Raw genomic sequence first — 17,153 nt, forward strand, 5'->3', positions numbered from 1 at the left:
ACGATGAGGCGAGGAATTAGGGGAGGGAGAAGGAGCGTAGCCACGCCTTTATTGGCCCAATCTACCAGACAAGCTGCACACGCACGTTACGTGAGTCGAGAAGAACACGAGGAACGTCGACGACACGAGAAGCAGAGTGCGAGAGGCTGACTAACAAGGGCGACCCCACATTCGAAAGAAAACCTGCACGCACACGCAGGCAAAAACACGGCCAGGAGGAAAGACAGAGAGGAATAGTGCCCACATGAGGAGAGAGCCCCCGTCCCTCAGGGGGACAATCGAGTATTGGAAGAGGCGCACAACATCGCTCAGTACTGCCGCTCGACCAGCACTGCAACCGTCGCTCTGTGGCAGCTGCTGCTTGCTCGACGGCTCTTGGACATGTACATGCAACGCTACGCGTATCGGCTGTAGACGCGTAACAAGCAGCGGCTGCGAGAGCTCATTCAGTTTATTAGCAAGCTGGCGCGCTTATGTGAGCGCGCCGACTCTTCCGTCTTCCTAGCAGAGGGTGGAGGCAGAGAAGGCGACGTCGCATCATCGATACCAGGGCCGTCGCCACTGTTAGCGCGGCACCCCCAGTCATCACCGACAAGTCCAGAAACCGCCGTCTGCACGCGTGTCTTACCCTTCCACACGTTTCTCTTCAACGCTGGCATCGACAACGTCGACGTGTACGCGTTCCTGACCTTCCTGGTCGACTCACAGCTGGTGATGAAGTTGCAGGGACTCGTCTCCTACGCATTAGATGCGGAGCTGCACTCAGAACAAGAGGGGAAGATGACGAAGCCGGCGATGACAGCCGCGAGAACGACGATCACCAGCGGCACAGACAACAGAGCAAGCTTGACGGCTGGCGTGAAGAGGCAGCGCGGCAGCGGATTCGATGTAGGCCCCAGCGATGCGCGAAGTGAAGCACAGCGGCAGCGTCGCTGTTTGGGGTTTCCTGGCCTTCCCGAGAATCACACGAAGACTGCCGGGGAGGGGCCTTCACCCCCTCGCCTCCCCCTCGCTGAACTCCTCTTGCAGCACCTGAAGGCGGCCGGTGCAGCGGCAACGTGCGCAGGCGTAACCGCCTCCTCCGACCCCGTGCAGCTACGCGCGTTGGCGGCCGAGGCGCTGCAGCGCGTTGAGCGACTCCTCTGTGCGCTGTACGTCTCCGATAGCACCTCAACAAGGGTGCTATGGACGCCGTCATCCTCGACATCACCTGCGCCAACACAGGACGCAGGCGATGCCGCGCGACAGGGAACATTGAAGGTAATACAACTAGAGCCTGGCACGTACACCTTCGCCCCACTGGTGCGGGAAGCGAGAGCAGTGGTGCTGGCCGGCGGCACAATGCAGCCGCTAGCCTTCACATGCGGGCCGCTGCTGCCAGCACCGACAAATCTTAGTGGCGGCACTCGTGGTAACGGTGAAATCGCGAACATGAATGAGCGGTCTGCGGTAGGGGTGGCTGCTGGAGGGGTCGACAAGCGCAACCACATCAGCAACGTCGATGTGTCGTTGCACGGCGGCGTGGGGTGTGCGTCTGGGCTGCCCTCTTTTCACCTCATTTCTGAGGGCCACGTTGTACCATCGTCGTCAGTGCAAGTATGGGCCCTCGGTACCGGTCCAAGCGGGCTTCGGATGGAGCTCAGCCAGCAAGCCCTCGGCCTGCGAGGTGAGGCAGCAAGCACGGCAAAGGACACCGCCTCTCTGCGCAGCGATACGAACCGCGTGATCAGCCCACACGCACATCGTGTGCTGGCTGAGGTAGGGTGCACGCTGCTGAACCTCGCCCGTGTGCTTCCGCCCGCTGGCGCCATTTGCTTCTGCACGTCCTATGACGTCCTGGACACTCTCGTGGCCGTGCTGGAAAGCACCGGCTACTACGCTCAGATTAACGAGCTAAAGCGGATCTTCACCGAGACGCGCAATGGCGGGGGGAGAAGGGGCACGGCTAGCGGAGACGAGGGTGGTAGCGGTGAGGCCATCGCCGAGCTTCTCCGCGAGTACCAGGAGTGGATCAGCGGTGAACTTGGTGGTGACGGCGACGCTGAGCCTGCGCTGGGGCCGCTGTCAACTGCCGCGTCCGCTTCTCTTTCTTCCAACGCTGGCGCACCACAGCAGCCGTCTCGTCGTGGTGCCCTCCTGTTCGCCGTAATGGGGGGTCGCCTGTCGGAGGGGATCAACTTCGCCGACGACCTCGGCCGCGCCGTCGTCGTGCTTGGCATGCCATACGCGAACCCCACCGATGTAGAGCTTCAGATGAACCTGAAGCATATTGTCACGACACGGCTGATGACGAACACCGACGCAAGTCGCCGAGGCATGTGTGGGTCGGCAGGCTCAGTATCCGCCACCTCCCTCTCCTCTTCGTCTCCGTTCACGAGTGCAGAGGAGTGGAGTTTGTACACGGAAGGCATGATGCGGACCGTCAACCAGTGCATCGGCCGCTGCATCCGGCACGCCGGCGACTACGCGACGATCATCTTGCTCGACGCCCGGTACACAGAGCGACAGGGTATTCGCCGTCGCGTCTCTGCGTGGCTGCAGCCGTCCATACGTGTAGCGCAGACGTTTGGCCAATGCTTCAGCGGTGTCCGCGAGTTCTTCGTGGGGCGGCAGCCGAAGGGCTGAGCGGGACTGTCTCCCTCGAAAGTCATAGACACACCCGCTGGTGAAGTCGATCGTCTATGCGACGTAATGTCTACAGCAGCGAGGATAATCATCTCCGTAGCAGCATCGAGCACGGTGCATGCAGGACGCACCGGCGACTTGGGCTATCGGACACGCTTCGATAACAAAGGAAAAGAGGCAGAAACGATGTGACAAGTACGAACGCCTGTGTGGGTGCGGGAGTACGTGATGTGGTGTGTGTGTGTGTGTGGGGGGGGGGGGGGAAGAGGAGGAGGAGGGGGGCGTGTGATGTCCACTGCAGCTGATGGAGCAGCAGTGCTGGTGCCATCGCGCTCTTCCCTTCCCTCTCTCTCTCCCTCTCTCTCTGACTACTGGTTCATCTCTGCTTAGCCTCCCACACACGCGCGCACAGCAATGCGCAGCCAGACACCCTCCTCGGCATCGGCACTCCCCCCTCCCCACCCTCATCTCTCTCGATCCTCCCCACCTTCCCTCCTCTCCGTCGTCGCTGACACACACGCGCGCACACACTCAGCTACCTTCATACTGTCTGCCTCGCATAGCTTCCCCCGATATCACTGACCGGGTCGCTTTCGCTTTCACACGCAAACACCACACGCGGACTTACCTGCGCCACGGTGGCTCGACCTTCCGCTGATTGCCGATGCCGTCGCGGAAGAGTACGCACATGACGGCGTCTGCAAAGCGCAGCGAGACGCACTCGGCGAATGCGGACAGGGTAGTGCTGACGGAGTCGCTGCTCGCCACGGAGGCAGAGAAAAATGCGACATCGAAGAGTCTGTACGGCGACTCCGCCGCGCGCATCTCCAGTAATATCAGCACGATCCACGACCACCAGCGACTGCGTGCCTACGAGGTCATCTTCCGCAACGTACGGGGCAAGACGCTTCTGCACCTCGGTTGTGGCATGGGACTGTACTCTATGCTGGCAGCGCGTGGTATGGCGAAGATGGTGATCGGCATTGACAGCTCCGCCATTGTGGATGCGGCGCGCGTCGTGGCGGAGCAAAATGGCCTCAAGAACATTCAGTTTATTCGCGGCCGCCTGTGTGAGGCGTTGCACCAGCTGCCGAGCGACATGAAGTTTGACTACGTGCTGTGTGAGTGGATGGGGCCGCTGCTGCTGAATGAGCGAGTCCTGACAGACGCCCTCTATGCCCGCGACCACCTTCTCACGGAGTCTGGCGCGCTCTGCCCAAACCGAGCCTCCCTGCACGTGGTCGCCGTGTCCGACTACGCCTTTCGCCTTGACACGGAGGACTTCTGGAGCAACGTGTACGGGTTTCAGATGGAGCCAATGAAGGAGCTTGTGCGGCAGGAGGTGGAGATGTGCGCCATTCCGGGCAGCAACATTGTATCGGCGCCGTGCCTAGCGCACACCATTCACATGGACACCTTGGAGGGCTTGACGGCAGAGGAAACGGCCACCTACGAGGCCCAGGCGAACCAGGCCGCGGCGATCCGCGACAATGAAGAGGAGAACCCTGTCGAGCACTGCTGGGTGCCGGCGGCGGTGGCTCAGAAGGGCTACGAAGCCGCCTTCACGCTGAGCATCGCTCGCAGCGCGACGGTGCACTACCTCACCTTTTACTTGGACGCCGCCTTCACGAGCAAGACGAACCCCGGCGCCAACTTCGTGCTGGCGGTGCGCCCCGGCGGCCAGAACAACTGGACAGAGGTCAGCGTCGGCCTGCGCGAGCCGTTGCCGGTGAATGCGGGGGAGAAGATCCAGGGCACGGTGCGCGTCTACACCCCGGCGGAGAAGGGTGGTAAGGTCACGGTAGTGGAGGTGACGGCCAAGACGGCAGGCCAGGTGGCGGCGATCGAGACTTTCGGCACCTACTACTACCAGTCCTACTAACCAAGCATGTGTGTGCGGGGAGGGGGGGGAAGAGAGGGTGGGGGCGCATGTGCGAGACTTTTAAGCGTGTGTAGGCAAGCGGAGGACACGCGCGCATGAGCAACACTGGGTAACCACTCTCACAAGTTTTCTTGCGTTCGTGTCCTCCTCCTCCTCCTCCTCCTCCGCTCACCGCTTCGACGGCGATGGTCAACACAAGGCCCGAGTGCTTTACCGTAAGTCTTGCTGGTCTGTAGCTGACTGGCCGACTGTCGCTTCTCGATCTCCTTTGATTCGGCGTCTTCTCTGCCATCCTGTTAATCGTTAAAAGTGCCTCCGCGTGTTGAAGACGCGAGTTTGTGGAAGAGTGGGAGGAACGGGGGGAGGGCCATGAGAGGGGGCGCCTGGATGCTTGGGGGGATGCGCAGAGAAGCATGAGGGGAACGACTCTCTCTCTCTCTCTCTCTCTCTCCCTGCCTGGCAGACTTTCACTCTCCACCCCATCGCCACCACCACCACCACCTCTCCCCTCCGCTCTGCCCTCTCTCGGTGCCCCTCTATTAGCACCACGTATAACTAAGCAACAGAGCGAGGAATGCAAGGAGATGCTCGCCCAGACACACCGACTCAGACGTACACCCCGCTGGGCACGGAGGGGCTTGAGCACTGCCCCCCTTGGTAAAGCTGAAACGAGAAAGGGACCCCAAATACATGCCAGCTGAGGCCAACATTAAAGAGTGAGGACGACCACTCACGGAGTTGGGAAGGGGAGAGGGCGCAAACAGTGCCGTCGAACAGCACGACATCATTGGGGAACGTATGAAGTTATTGCGTGTCGACGTGTTTGAATGCCTCGATGTGTGTCGTTCAGCTTTCGGTGAAGAGAGCTTCGAGTGCCGTAACAGACAGACGGCGACGACTGACTTCTGTGTAGCGCGTGGCCTTCATGTCATTGACGGCGGAGAGGAAACGGGGGACAACGGCGACCACCTCGACATGGCAGCGTACCAGCGCTTTGCCTCTGCCGGTCGCAGCTCGACAACGATGTTGAAGCGGAAGGTCGCGCTGACCGGGTTCGTTTCTGCAGTCGCTCTACTTGCGATACACGCGGTGCTGAGAGATGGACTGCACTGCCCACCTGTCCGCGGTGTGTCAGGGACCCAGTCCTGCCGCACGCGATGCAGCACACCGAGCAGAGCACCTCCCGACACCACCCTGAGCATATTTCCTGCCATGACTATAACCTCTCCGCTATGCGCGGTCAGGACTGGCTCCCAATGCGGAAGCGTGTCCGGCACATTCGAATGTTCAGCGTGCATGAGCGTTGGCGAGGAAGCCACATGGCTCGTATAGTCCCCCGGCCGACTCGCGAAGGGCGCCGGCACCGCATCGGTTGTGCTCACCTCCAGCCCACCTGCCGACCCCACGAGCAGGGCGGTACACAAGCCAGGATCGACGTGAGGTCGACATCCAGAGCCTGCCGGGTACCGTAGCACCCGCAGTACAGACTTGCGGTCCAAGTTGTTGAGGATCTCGTCTCGGGCGGCGCAGGAGACGCTCGGCTCCCGCAGCGCTTCCTGCGCGTAGGCGAGAGCGGCTTCGTGCAGGCCGGCGCATACCAGCCGCACATCCACAGGCAACTGCTGGTACACAGCGTTGGCCTCGTACATGTGGTGCAGCGGCAGCTCGATGTGATCGCGTTGGTGCCCGCCTGCGCCACCACGTCGATGAACGAAGGGGTGGAGTGGGTGGCTGCTTGTGCCGGACAAGCCATGAAGAATCGCTACATTCTGGTGTAGGGCTGCAAAGGCGCGTTGCACCTCCACTGGGGTGAAGCGATTCTCTATCCGCCACGGCTTCATCTGACAACGTTTGTGAGTCAAGGGGAAGGGGAGGGGGGGGGGGGTGAATGGGCAGATGTCTGGAGTTGGAAAGCAACCTCGGGCCATGCCCTAGTGCCGCAGCAGCGACGAGGGCATCACAGGATGAGAAACAGAGGCCTGTAGTCGAATAATCCGTGCTCCCTAGTCCCATCGAAAACATTCGCACAAGTGCACGCCTTCACTGAAGCCTTCTCTCTTCTTAGACTTCACTTGCTGAGGCGCAGGGGGGATGCTGCTGCGGCAACACAAGGTGGGGAGTCGACGCGCCAGGGGGGGGGGCGCTGAGGCCTGTAGACATACACTGAGGGATGCACAGACGCACAGCCAGCACAGAAGCTCGCACATGGGCAGGCCCGTCGACCTCATCGTGCCGTTAGGCTAGATGTGGTGCTGGTGCATCACAGCAGCACCACACTCCATGTACGCCGCTCGCGTGACGGCTGACGTCTCGTACTCTGGGCTAGCAGCGAAGGCGCTGGCCCCTCTCCATACAGCATGCATTGCCTGTGAATAATCGCGTACGTTCACCTCGTACTCGACTTGACGGCCCAGAGGGCCACCCGAGGCAGCGATGACGCCGGTGGCACGCTCATCCAAGGCATGTCGTAGCGCGCCGTGCAGACGTTTCGCAAAGTAGGGGAGGCGCGTGTTGCCACCGGAGACGATGACGTTTGCGTACAGTGACCGCCTGCAGTCCATCGGACAGGACCACACAACAGCGTCGATCACGGCAGGGAGACCACCGAACAGGGAGGCGGTGACGGTCGACGGTGCAGCGAGCGAATCCGGCTGAAACAACGTCTCCGGGACTAAGAGTTGCTCATAGTCCACATCGATAGAGTACGGGGCCCCAGCGCGCGTGTGCAGCTCGGTGTTGCGGATCGCGTAGGAAGGCAACTTCGATTCGGCCTCTGCACACTCGCGCGCGAAGTCCTTTGCCATGCAGCCGTAGCGCACCTTTACCTGCTCCGCCACCTCCAGCGCTTGCTCCATCTCGATGCCCTGCTCGTGCTCCCGCAGGTTGTTCAGCACGTACTGCGTGACATCCAGGCCCGCTACAGGAAAACGACGCGCTGCGGCGGCTACGGCGTAACCCGCGACGATCGGCACCACCTGGGTCACGCCAGCACCGCTCTCCACCACCACGGCTGTGTCACACCTGTCGCCAACGCTGTGGAGTAAGAAGAGTGCCTGTGAGCCGATGAACAGTTTCGGTACCCCGAAACTCTCGAACAAAATCTCCGCTGTTCTCTCTCGCTGCTCATAAGGGGTGACAGCCGGCTCGGTCAGCAGCACGCCGACATCCTGTGGCTCGACGCAGACGCGACGGTTGAAGAGGTGGCACCAGTACTCCTCCATGACGTCCCAGTCCGCCACTAGCCCGTGCTCTAGCACGCTGCGCCGCTGTATTCCAAGTCCCACCATCGTGGCAGCCTCGTCCCCCACCACGAATGTTTCAGCAGGCCTACAGTCCTGCCACGCACAGGTGGTGGGAAAGATAAACGTCGGCTCAGCATTGCCAGCGTACCCGAGACGAGTGGTGCTTGTGCCGATATCGCACACCAGCACCGAAGTGGCGCAGGAGCTGCACGCCATTACCTCCACGTTCACTGTCCTCTCGAGCACAGCCCTTGATGCTAGTGATGGTGGGGGCCGTATGGTACCCTTGTATTGTGTATGCCATTGGGCGGAAGCGTCAGTGCCGGCGAAGAGACCCATGGTGAATAAGCGGCAGAGGGAGCAGAGGAGGTGGTTGATGATCCGCACGGCATACACATGCAAGACAGTGCCGCATTACGTATGTTTTAGGTGCCAGCGTAGAGCAGCTAGGCCCCGCTGCCGGAGCCCACCTCAGTGCGTGGCATCCAGGCTCCCGTACCCACACTCTGTGTGGGGAAGCCAAGCAACCCCCCTCTCTATCCCTCTGCCAGTGCCGAACCACTTCTCGTGATGGCAGGGTCAAGCACCTACGACGTGGGCGAAGTCCGAGCAATTTTACCGCTACTGGTGTCGGTAGTCAGGTCCTGGACAGCGCGGCCTGCGACGGCGAACACGCTTGTGCCACCCGTATGTTGGGCGAAGCTTCAAGGTGACTCGAGCGCACCTCACCCGGCCCTCGCTGCCCACTGGGGTGGGGAGCCTGAGTGCCACCTCGGGGGATGCCCCGGGTGGCGACCGGCATGATGGGGACGGCTGTGAGGCGCCGTGCAAAGTGGGGAATGGGTGGAGTTTGGGGCAGGGGTCGTGCTCAGGTGACGGTGAGTCGGCGCATTGCTGTAACGCGTGTGTGTCTACGGCTGCTCCGCACCAGGCGGTGGGGCCTGGGGTGAGGGCAGAGTGGGGACTTGACCTTGCGTGTGTGTGTGTGTGTGTGGCCCAGCGAGTGGGCGCGTGCTGAAGAAAAGAGAAAACAAGCCAGTCTCTGCGCACACAACTGCGCCGTCGCACGCTCTTCACACCGTTCCACTGCAAACTGGGTCGGAGAGACGTCAGTACGCATGCGTGGTTTTCAGATTCGCTGCTTTGCGTCGCCTCTCTGCGGTGACGGCACGACCCACTTGCCGATCTCCACGCGCATGCCGTCGCAGAGCAGAGCAGAGAGAGGAGGAGGAAGGGGGAGACGACAGATAACACCCATCGCCCTTCGCACACAGGGCACACACCGCTCGTGAAGGGGGGGGGGGCGGTAGAAAATCTACACGTCGGATGGGCTGGCGGGGTCAATGGAGTCCATGAGCTTCGTGCTGGAGTTCGTCAAGTACTGGATGCGGCAAATTACTTCGTACGTGCCGCGACGCATCTCATGCGCCAGCTTCTCTACCGCCGCTACCTTATCTCCACCTGTGAGGATTGTGTAGAGGTGGATGAGCACGAGTTGGTCCTCCTCGTCAGTGAAAGGGCGCTCCGTTCGGAAGGGCCGCCCTGCAGCATGATAGGTCGTGTTACCACAGTACCGGCACTTTCGTCGCACTTGACCCTCCACCTGCAGCACGGCAGAGACATCTGCGAGCATCTTTGTGCTCCCGATTCCAGCGCAAGTGCCACCGACGCTGGCGACGCCGTCGATCAAGGCCAAGTTGTCGTGACTGCGCCATGGAAAGCGTGCCCTGGTCAGGTTGGCGAAGGGAACGTCGTCGGTTCGAGCTGTGCCATCACAAACGAGCACCTCGCGTTCGAAATCGAATGCCTCTGCCGACTCCATCGTCGCTGGTGGCGAAGGGGCGACGCCTACGTTGACGGCAGGCCAGTTGTCCTCCGCGACGCTGTGCAGCAGGACAGCGTGGTAGGCCGCGTGTGTGCGGTCAAAGAGGGTGTCGTCAGGCGAGCCACGATATTGCAACGCCCAAAGCGAGACCCGCGGCGAGAGCGGGGCCAGCTGTACCGCGTTGGCACGGAGCCCCTGGTCGTGCACCATGAAGACAATGCGGAAGTCGAGGGAAGGGTTGCGTCGCGCCACGGCTTCCTCCAGATCGAGGGCGAGCGCCAACTCTTCTTGAGGGTGACGCGCTGTGACGGTGCGGAAAAACGTGACGGGCTTCACCGGGGCATCGAGCACCGCGTCGAAGCGGCGCATCTTTACTTGAAAGTGGTCCTGCACGCGGGGGTCGTTGAGGTCGAAGTGCGCAAAGGCCGTGTGCTGCCCGCGGAAGAGTACCCACGGCCCTACACACTCGGGTCGGTACGGCGGCGGCCCCGGCGGGTAGAAGCCTTCCGCAAAGCCGTTCCGGATGAAGTGCACCAGTCCATCAAGGGTGACGCGGCTGAAATCGAACGGGTATGCCTCCGTGCGCAGCCCGAGCTTCCCCAGCATCAGTGCTGGACCGCACCATCCTCCTAGCGAAATGTACTTGCGCGGCAATGATGCGCCATCGAAGAGGGCGGCTTGATGAACTCCTCGGCTACCACCGAACATGTTGGTGTGCGCACCGGAAGCGGGCGCGGCACCACACCGTCTCTCTGCGTGTGTGTGTGTGTGCGTGTGTGCGTGCGTCAACAATTGACGAGAAAAAGGGCAGAGAGGAAGTCCACCGCCGCATCAGCGGCACCGGTGTGACACAAGTGGCGCGACGATGTGCGTTGAGAGCGAGAACGAGGTTGCAGAGAGAGAGAGAGGAGATGAGAGAGCGTGGAGTGGACGTGGCAGAGCATGCGGGGGAGGCGCCAGCAGGTATGTGTGGCTATGTGCATACGTGCATCTCGAGAACTGTCTTCGTCTGCAAGACGGAGGCCAACTCTCGCTCTTCCTGCTCGAGTCGGTGAAAACTCCCACAGTGCGACGCCTCGCAATGCACAAGTGTGCATGCGTCCGTCTGCCTTGTGTAGGCCCCAAGGCACCTCACCTCAGCCCGTTTAGGCGCTGCTTCGCGAGTGGTCAGGGGTTTCCACCCCGCCCCTTCCTTTCTGCTCTTGATCCTCCCAGTGACACCAGGTACATGCACCGCTATCATGTTGCCCTCACACTGATTTCTGTAGGAGGGAGGGAGGGAAGGGAGAGAAGGAGAGAGAGCGGCAGCAAGTCTGCGCCGAGAGCGCCGCCTTTCGCAGATCTACCTGGGTCACGTTGATCCTCCTCCTGAGTGTCCCTCTACATGTGTATATATATGTGTATTCTGTGCTGATGCCACGGAAGGGAATTACGAGAGTAACTTCGGAAAGACGAATGATGCGTAGGTGTACCTGCAGGTGTGCGGGTGCACAGGAGACGAGGCTGTGCACCTTCGAGGGCTGAGTAAAGTTTGAGTACTCGCCGCGGCTTGCCTCTTGTCCCTTCTATCGATTCGATTCAACGAAATGCCGCCTTTTTGGCTTTGGCCACCAACACGCGTACGCAGCAGACACACATCCACCGGTGGACAAGAGGAGGAGACAAGGCGTTACAAGAGTTATCGCGGAGATTAACAGACGAAAGAAAAGAAGCACCAGGGGAGGGTCCGTGCTCGTGAAGCGAGGGGGCTACCACCTTCATCAACGCCACCATCGCCAGCGTTATCACGCCCTCATCAAGCAGGGAACACGTGCGAGAGAGAAAGCGTGCACAGAGAGAGAGAGAGAGACAGAAGCGAAAAGAGAGCACGAACAACCGCCTTCCTCCGACACGACGAGCATCAGCCACAGCTGCCGTTCCTCACACGCGCGCAGACACACATGCAGACAATCGCCTGCAGAGATGGACGAGCAGACGCAGAGTGAACAGGAGGGGGGGGGGGAGGAAAATCAACGAGCACGGCCGTTGAGAGAGAGAGAGAGGAGCAAACGTCACCATACGTCCCGCTCGCCCACGCACGTGCTTGCGTGCACGGAGAAGAGACGGGGGAGAAGAGGAGAGAAGGAAGGAGGCAGAGCAGAGGCGGGAGCCAGGGAAGCGGCCTTCCCGTTAGGGGCGGTCACGGAGATGCTGTTACCTTTCTCCGGGGCGAGCATCTTCAGGTTGCATCTTGCGGCACCCTCTCCCCAACCCTTTCTTGCCTTGTCCTCCTCACTCGTGCTACACGCGCATAATTGGCATTTTCTGTTTCTCTGCTTCCTTATCTCTAGTACCCACTATTGTCCGGGCGCGAGGACTTGAAGCCGCCGCCGCCGCGACCGCCACGCTCGTTGTTGAAGCCACTCGTATTCATGCGTGGGCGCTTGAATCCGTTTCCCTGGTTGTCGCCATAGCTACGGCGCTGCTCCATGCCAGCGCCAGCACCGCGGGCGTTGCCACTCCTGCCGTAAGTGATGCCTTCCTCAAAAGCCTTGAGGCGGTTCTCCACCTTGCTGCGGTACTCTAGGGCAGGCGTGTTGTCGCCCTCACCGAAGGAGTCGATGCGGGCGCTCAGCGACGCTTTCGCGGCAAGCACACGGGACATGGTGCCCTTCTGCGCAGGGGCCGCCTTGGCCACCACGGAGGCGTTGTAGAGGATGCCATACTTGGGGGTGGCCTGGCGCTGCTTCAAGGCACGGAAGAGAGCCTTCTCGGCGCCGAGGATTTGCACTGTCGAGGAGGGGTACTTGGCAAGTGTCAGCAGCGAGCCGGCCTTCTGGATGAGGCGGGCGCCTATTTGCTCTCCCACCATTGTTGTCAGGTTCGGCGCGATGGTCTGCATGCGGGAAGAGAGGTAGGTGGAGAGCTGTTCGCGATACTTCGAGGCCGCGACGACCTCGCTGCATAGGCGCGAGATGTTCTCGATGTCCTCTTCCGCAATTTCCGTACCCATCGACACCATCGCCGCTTCCTTCACCTTCTGCTCCATTTCCTCCTCGAGGAAGTCGGAGAAGTCCGTGTCGCGGGCGTTGAAGCGTGTCTTCATAGCCAGCACGATTTTGCAGTAGGCCACGTTGTCGTTCACGATCTTGCCCAGCTCGGGGAAGTGCCAGCCATACCACTCGCGCGTGCGCATGGCGTACTTATTGATCTCCTTGTCGAGGTCCTCCAGGAGCGACACCGCCTGCACAACCATCATATCCACCTTATCAGGGGAGAACTTCAGCTTGTAGCGGTTGAGGTTGTGCGCCAGACCAAGCGCCGTCTGGTTCAGCTGCTCCGCCGAGACGTCCTCGAGGAGGCTGTCGATGCCCTGCTTAAGCGCACGGAAGGTCGGAAGCGTGTCCTCGCCGGACACGCACGGGATGGCGAGCGTCTCCTTGATAGCCTTGGCCAGCTTCGCATCGGCCACCACTAGCTCCTCGGAGACCTCCTTCTCCAGGTAGTTCTTTTTCAGGAACCTGCGCACCGGCTTCGAGAGCTCGCCGTTCACGAGCTGTGCCGTCGTTTCGAGCGCATCGGCGGTACTCTTGAAGTGCAACAGCGCCTTCAGCTTGCGCCTCTCGCCATCCACTTTGAACAGCGCCACGCCAGCAGGCAGCTCCAGCAGTGCGTACACCATGTTTCCTCTTTATGCCAGCCAGAGGAGGAGGGAGGAGGCGATCAGATGTGAGTGACTCGACCGAGAGAAGCTAAGCGCTCAGGCAGAGTAGAGAGACGAGTGCCAGTAACTAAACAGCGGCGCAAGCCAAGCAGCGATGACCGATACGAGCGGTGGCACGAGGCGACTAAAGCTGCGCGAGGCTCACACTAAAAGGGACTCACACACGGAAAGATGAGGGAGGGGGTGAAGGAGGCGCCACTGCTGTAAAGCGACCAGCTACGAATCTGTCGAGTACGGAGAACAAATGGGAAGAGCGCAACGGCGGAGAGCAGAAGGCACCCACACACACACACACCCGCAGTTGTTTGACAAGGAGGGTGGATAGGGAGAAGGGAGGAGAGGCGGGGAGGGAGAGAACGATGATGGTGGATGCAACAAGAATGAAAGATGGGGACGCTGGTTATGATGGGGGAGGGTGGGAGGGAGGCATACAGGCGTGGGAGTCTATACTGTGTTTCTGTGTGCCCTGAGAGAGAGATCAAATAAGGAGTGCCTTATCAGCTTTCTCTCACCTACCCTTCTTGGATCTCGCCTTGTACACACGCAGCGAGTCATACGCCCCTCTACCTGGTGTGCTCGAGTGTACATCCACGCATAGGTGCGCGTGTCCGTGGCTCTTTCTCTCTCTTTCGTTAACGCGTCTGACCTCGCTTTAGTGGTTTCGCTTATATGTGGTGGTGACCGTAACCCATCGAGTGCTGTTTGAAGAGAGAAGAAAGGTGAGGAGCACGTCGAGGATGTGCGAGCGCCATATGCGTTCTCGCCCACACCACCGTCGTGACCAAGCACCACGTCCTTGTCACAGCAACGGTGAGGCCAGCAGCGGCAGGTCGAATTATGGCTCTCGTTGTCCGCCGCCTGCAGCAACAGAGGCGACTCGGCGGTGTTCGCCCACCTCAGTCTGACTTCGTGAGCTTCTGAAAAGAGGTGAAGAGCTTGCGAATGATCCTACCGAGCAGGCGGACAACGATGTTGGCAATGATGGACAGCGCCACAAACACCGGGATAAGTGCCGGGCGGTAGAGCGCAGTCTTAACAACGGTAGGTGCCCTGCTGCTCAGACGCGGCGGGGCTAGTTGGTAGTTCACGTTCAGTCCGAGCAGAAGCCCGCAGGGGGCCAGAAAGGCGAAGTTGAAGAGCGTCGAAACCCACGTGAGGTGGCACAGGTGCGCCCAGTCAAGCCCCAGTGTGTCGTAGCGGGCGACAAAGTACAGCGGCAGGAGAAGCAGCACACCATGGTGCAGGAGAAACACGTAGCCCTCCCAGAGGTACTGATGATCGCCCCAGTCGGGATGCGCTAGTGCCCCAAGGGGGCTCCAGACCCAGTCCACCAACAGCGAGGCAAGGTAGCAACCGCTCCCGTAGTGATGCGGCCTATCGCGCATTAAAACGTAGATCCACATCCCTGTGAATAGGTGGCAGGGCATGAGGAGCCACCCCAGCTGGACAAAGGGCTTCGCTCGCGATGCTTTGGTGAAGCCCTGCACCGCCAAGCACACCATCAACATGTACGCAATGAGCTTGTTGATGGGGCATTTCAACGAGCGGCCCAGTCCAGCCATGCTGAGTCGCCTTATGGCTGCTGACCGGAAGCCGCGCGACTGGCGGTGCAGCACCGCGCAGAACACCACTGCCACCACGTAGAGCACCACGTGCAGCTTGGGAGACTGGAACCAGTACTGGTGAGCCGGCATGACACCCCAGCGCATTCCGGTGCGGTCTCCAGTCGCCTTGAGCACGTCCGCGATCACATCAGGCACGATGTAGTCGTACCACGCTATCGCTTCCGCTTCCATTACTGAAATGGAGAAGAGAAGAGGGGTGACGGCGGGCAGGGACATAGGCAAAGTCGATATAGCGAGGCCGCAGGGGCGAGGGCAGCCGCAGAGAGAGGGAGAGGCCAGAGACGGGCTCGGCTGCAGCAGCGGCTTAGCGGGCTCGAAGACATACAATGCAGAAATGGTCCACTTTAGGTGACTAAAAAAAGATGGTGAGGCGGGCGATGGCACGAACTGATGCGATGCGAGGGGGACAGTGGGGAGGGGGGGGGGAATATAGCACATTGTGCGTGTGAGGTCTTGAGGAGCACATTCATGGAGTGCAGTACGTCTGCGCGTGGGCCATGGTCTGCCAGCGCGGACACACCAGTACCGTTTAGGCGTGGTGTAATCAAGGGCGAAGAGGGTGACCGCCGTTGCGTGCATCGGTGTGCGCCACACACACACACACACACACACACACACACGCAGAGGCACATCACGGCCGCGCATACACACTTGCCAGTCTTTTCGTCTCTCTCGTTTGCTTCGTGGTATACTGTGAGGGTATTCAGATTGTAAGGAGACGGTGTGCAAACAACAATGCGCACCGAGAGACACCGACTGATGAGCAGCCAACACACATACACACAACACGAAAATTTGCTCATAAACTGTGCGCCCGGGCACCTCAGTCCTTGTCCGTGCCGTCCTCTTCCCCGGCCCCCATTTCTCTTTCCAGAGCCTCCAGCTCCGACTGCAGTCGCGCAATTTCGTCATCCGTGACCCCCGCCTCGCCCTCACTCTCCGCCTTTTCGGCTCCCTTTACCTTATCAGAGGTGTCTGCCGAAGACCCTGCGGTGCCAGACGTAACGGCAGCGTTGCGCTCCGCATTCTCCTCAAGTGGGTAATAGAGGAGGTCTACCGGTGATCTCTTATACCAGGTCTGCTCCCCGGACAAATAGCGCCGGCAGTTGTCGCTAACGTGCCAGAAGCCAAGCTCATCCGCATGTTCGAGAGCATAGCTGGCGCAGTCCTTTCGATCCACCCGCAGACACGCCTCGAGGAAGATCTCGAACGAGTCCTCAACGAGGCAGATGTAGTAGTGGTTCCTGCACTGGCTCAGCAGCTGGCAGGCGTAGCTGAGGTCAAGCGGGCGCTCCACCAGGTCGAAGGCCGTGTGCAGGTCCTCCGCGGTAGGCCGCTCCGTCCCTTGAAAGGAGTGGAACTTCTTGTACCACTCAAGTACGTACTTCTCCATGGACGTCTCGGGGCCCTCAAGGCGAGCCTTCTGTAGGAGGTGGCGCTTCTTGCTGAGCCACACCGGCTGATGCGCCATGCACTTCGGCCGCACATAGGGTCTGTCGAGGCCGCCTAGCCACGCCTGGTACAACATCTCCGTACGCTGGTGGTCTGGCTGCTGGATAACAGTGTAGATCCTCCAGTTGTCGGCGCCTTTAAGGAAGAGCATCCAGTACGGTCTGCGGTAACGCAGCGAGGCAAGGAGGGCCTGGGTGGTGCACAGCATAATGACGACCGACTTCTCGTACTTTTCAGTGGGCGTGTGCGTGTACGTGTGTGTGTGTGTGGGGGGGGTGCGAGGGTGGAAGAGTGGAAGATCCTTTTCCTCCTCTTTGCTTCGCACCTCGAGGAAACGCTTACGGCAAGCGATTCACCGTGACACTGTGTGCGTGTGCTGAGTGCATTGGGCAGGAGAGAGGGGAAGAGGGCTGAGAAAAGGAAGGGCACGAGAGCGGGACCAGCGACGCGTTAGCGAGGATGTGAGGCTCAGAGGTATTCGCGCGCACACACACGCCTGTACAGTGTTACGGGCCCCCAAAAGAGAGGGAGGGCAAAGAAACTTCGTCACTAGAAGATGTTTGCCGTCACATGGAAGTGCGCCATTTCGAATGGCTCTCGTCCGTTGTGTGGAATTTGTGAGGTGATGTGCGAACGCCTCTCTCTCCTTGTAGCTCTGGCGCACAGACTCGTGCGTTTCCTCACATACGATCATTCTGCCTGCCTCACTGACACTTACCCGCACAGCTGTGCAGGCACCCACACAGACACATCTCCTTCCTCGCGTGGATAGGACGGAGCTCTGCTGATCATCTTTCAG

The 17,153-nt window shown here is 60.3% G+C and overlaps 8 protein-coding genes across 8 annotated transcripts; 2 read left to right on the forward strand and 6 right to left on the reverse strand.

Annotated features, from left to right (window-relative positions):
- Positions 1–714: 714 nt before the first annotated feature.
- On the forward strand, positions 715–2,625 carry LBRM_15_1330 (putative DNA repair helicase; the record flags this gene model as incomplete). Its single annotated transcript, XM_001563530.2, has 1 exon — positions 715–2,625. One exon carries the CDS (start codon positions 715–717, stop codon positions 2,623–2,625), a length of 1,911 nt encoding a protein of 636 aa, XP_001563580.2.
- A 664-nt stretch (positions 2,626–3,289) lies between these two features.
- Positions 3,290–4,507, forward strand: LBRM_15_1340 (arginine N-methyltransferase; the record flags this gene model as incomplete). Its single annotated transcript, XM_001563531.1, has 1 exon — positions 3,290–4,507. One exon carries the CDS (start codon positions 3,290–3,292, stop codon positions 4,505–4,507), a length of 1,218 nt encoding a protein of 405 aa, XP_001563581.1.
- A 923-nt stretch (positions 4,508–5,430) lies between these two features.
- Positions 5,431–6,435, reverse strand: LBRM_15_1350 (conserved hypothetical protein; the record flags this gene model as incomplete). Its single annotated transcript, XM_001563532.2, has 1 exon — positions 5,431–6,435. One exon carries the CDS (start codon positions 6,433–6,435, stop codon positions 5,431–5,433), a length of 1,005 nt encoding a protein of 334 aa, XP_001563582.2.
- Positions 6,436–6,747: 312 nt separating this feature from the next.
- Positions 6,748–7,794, reverse strand: LBRM_15_1360 (putative actin-related protein 3; the record flags this gene model as incomplete). Its single annotated transcript, XM_001563533.2, has 1 exon — positions 6,748–7,794. One exon carries the CDS (start codon positions 7,792–7,794, stop codon positions 6,748–6,750), a length of 1,047 nt encoding a protein of 348 aa, XP_001563583.2.
- A 1,270-nt stretch (positions 7,795–9,064) lies between these two features.
- Positions 9,065–10,180, reverse strand: LBRM_15_1370 (conserved hypothetical protein; the record flags this gene model as incomplete). Its single annotated transcript, XM_001563534.1, has 1 exon — positions 9,065–10,180. The coding sequence occupies one exon, from the start codon at positions 10,178–10,180 to the stop codon at positions 9,065–9,067; it is 1,116 nt and encodes a 371-aa protein (XP_001563584.1).
- A 1,720-nt stretch (positions 10,181–11,900) lies between these two features.
- LBRM_15_1380 (putative nucleolar RNA binding protein) lies at positions 11,901–13,235 on the reverse strand (the record flags this gene model as incomplete). The annotated part of the gene is made up of 1 exon (XM_001563535.1): positions 11,901–13,235. One exon carries the CDS (start codon positions 13,233–13,235, stop codon positions 11,901–11,903), a length of 1,335 nt encoding a protein of 444 aa, XP_001563585.1.
- Positions 13,236–14,173: 938 nt separating this feature from the next.
- Positions 14,174–15,118, reverse strand: LBRM_15_1390 (conserved hypothetical protein; the record flags this gene model as incomplete). Its single annotated transcript, XM_001563536.1, has 1 exon — positions 14,174–15,118. One exon carries the CDS (start codon positions 15,116–15,118, stop codon positions 14,174–14,176), a length of 945 nt encoding a protein of 314 aa, XP_001563586.1.
- Positions 15,119–15,725: 607 nt separating this feature from the next.
- On the reverse strand, positions 15,726–16,562 carry LBRM_15_1400 (conserved hypothetical protein; the record flags this gene model as incomplete). Its single annotated transcript, XM_001563537.1, has 1 exon — positions 15,726–16,562. One exon carries the CDS (start codon positions 16,560–16,562, stop codon positions 15,726–15,728), a length of 837 nt encoding a protein of 278 aa, XP_001563587.1.
- Positions 16,563–17,153: the final 591 nt, after the last annotated feature.

This window comes from Leishmania braziliensis, chromosome 15 (assembly GCF_000002845.2).
Source record: "Leishmania braziliensis MHOM/BR/75/M2904 complete genome, chromosome 15".
NCBI lineage: Eukaryota > Euglenozoa > Kinetoplastea > Trypanosomatida > Trypanosomatidae > Leishmania > Leishmania braziliensis.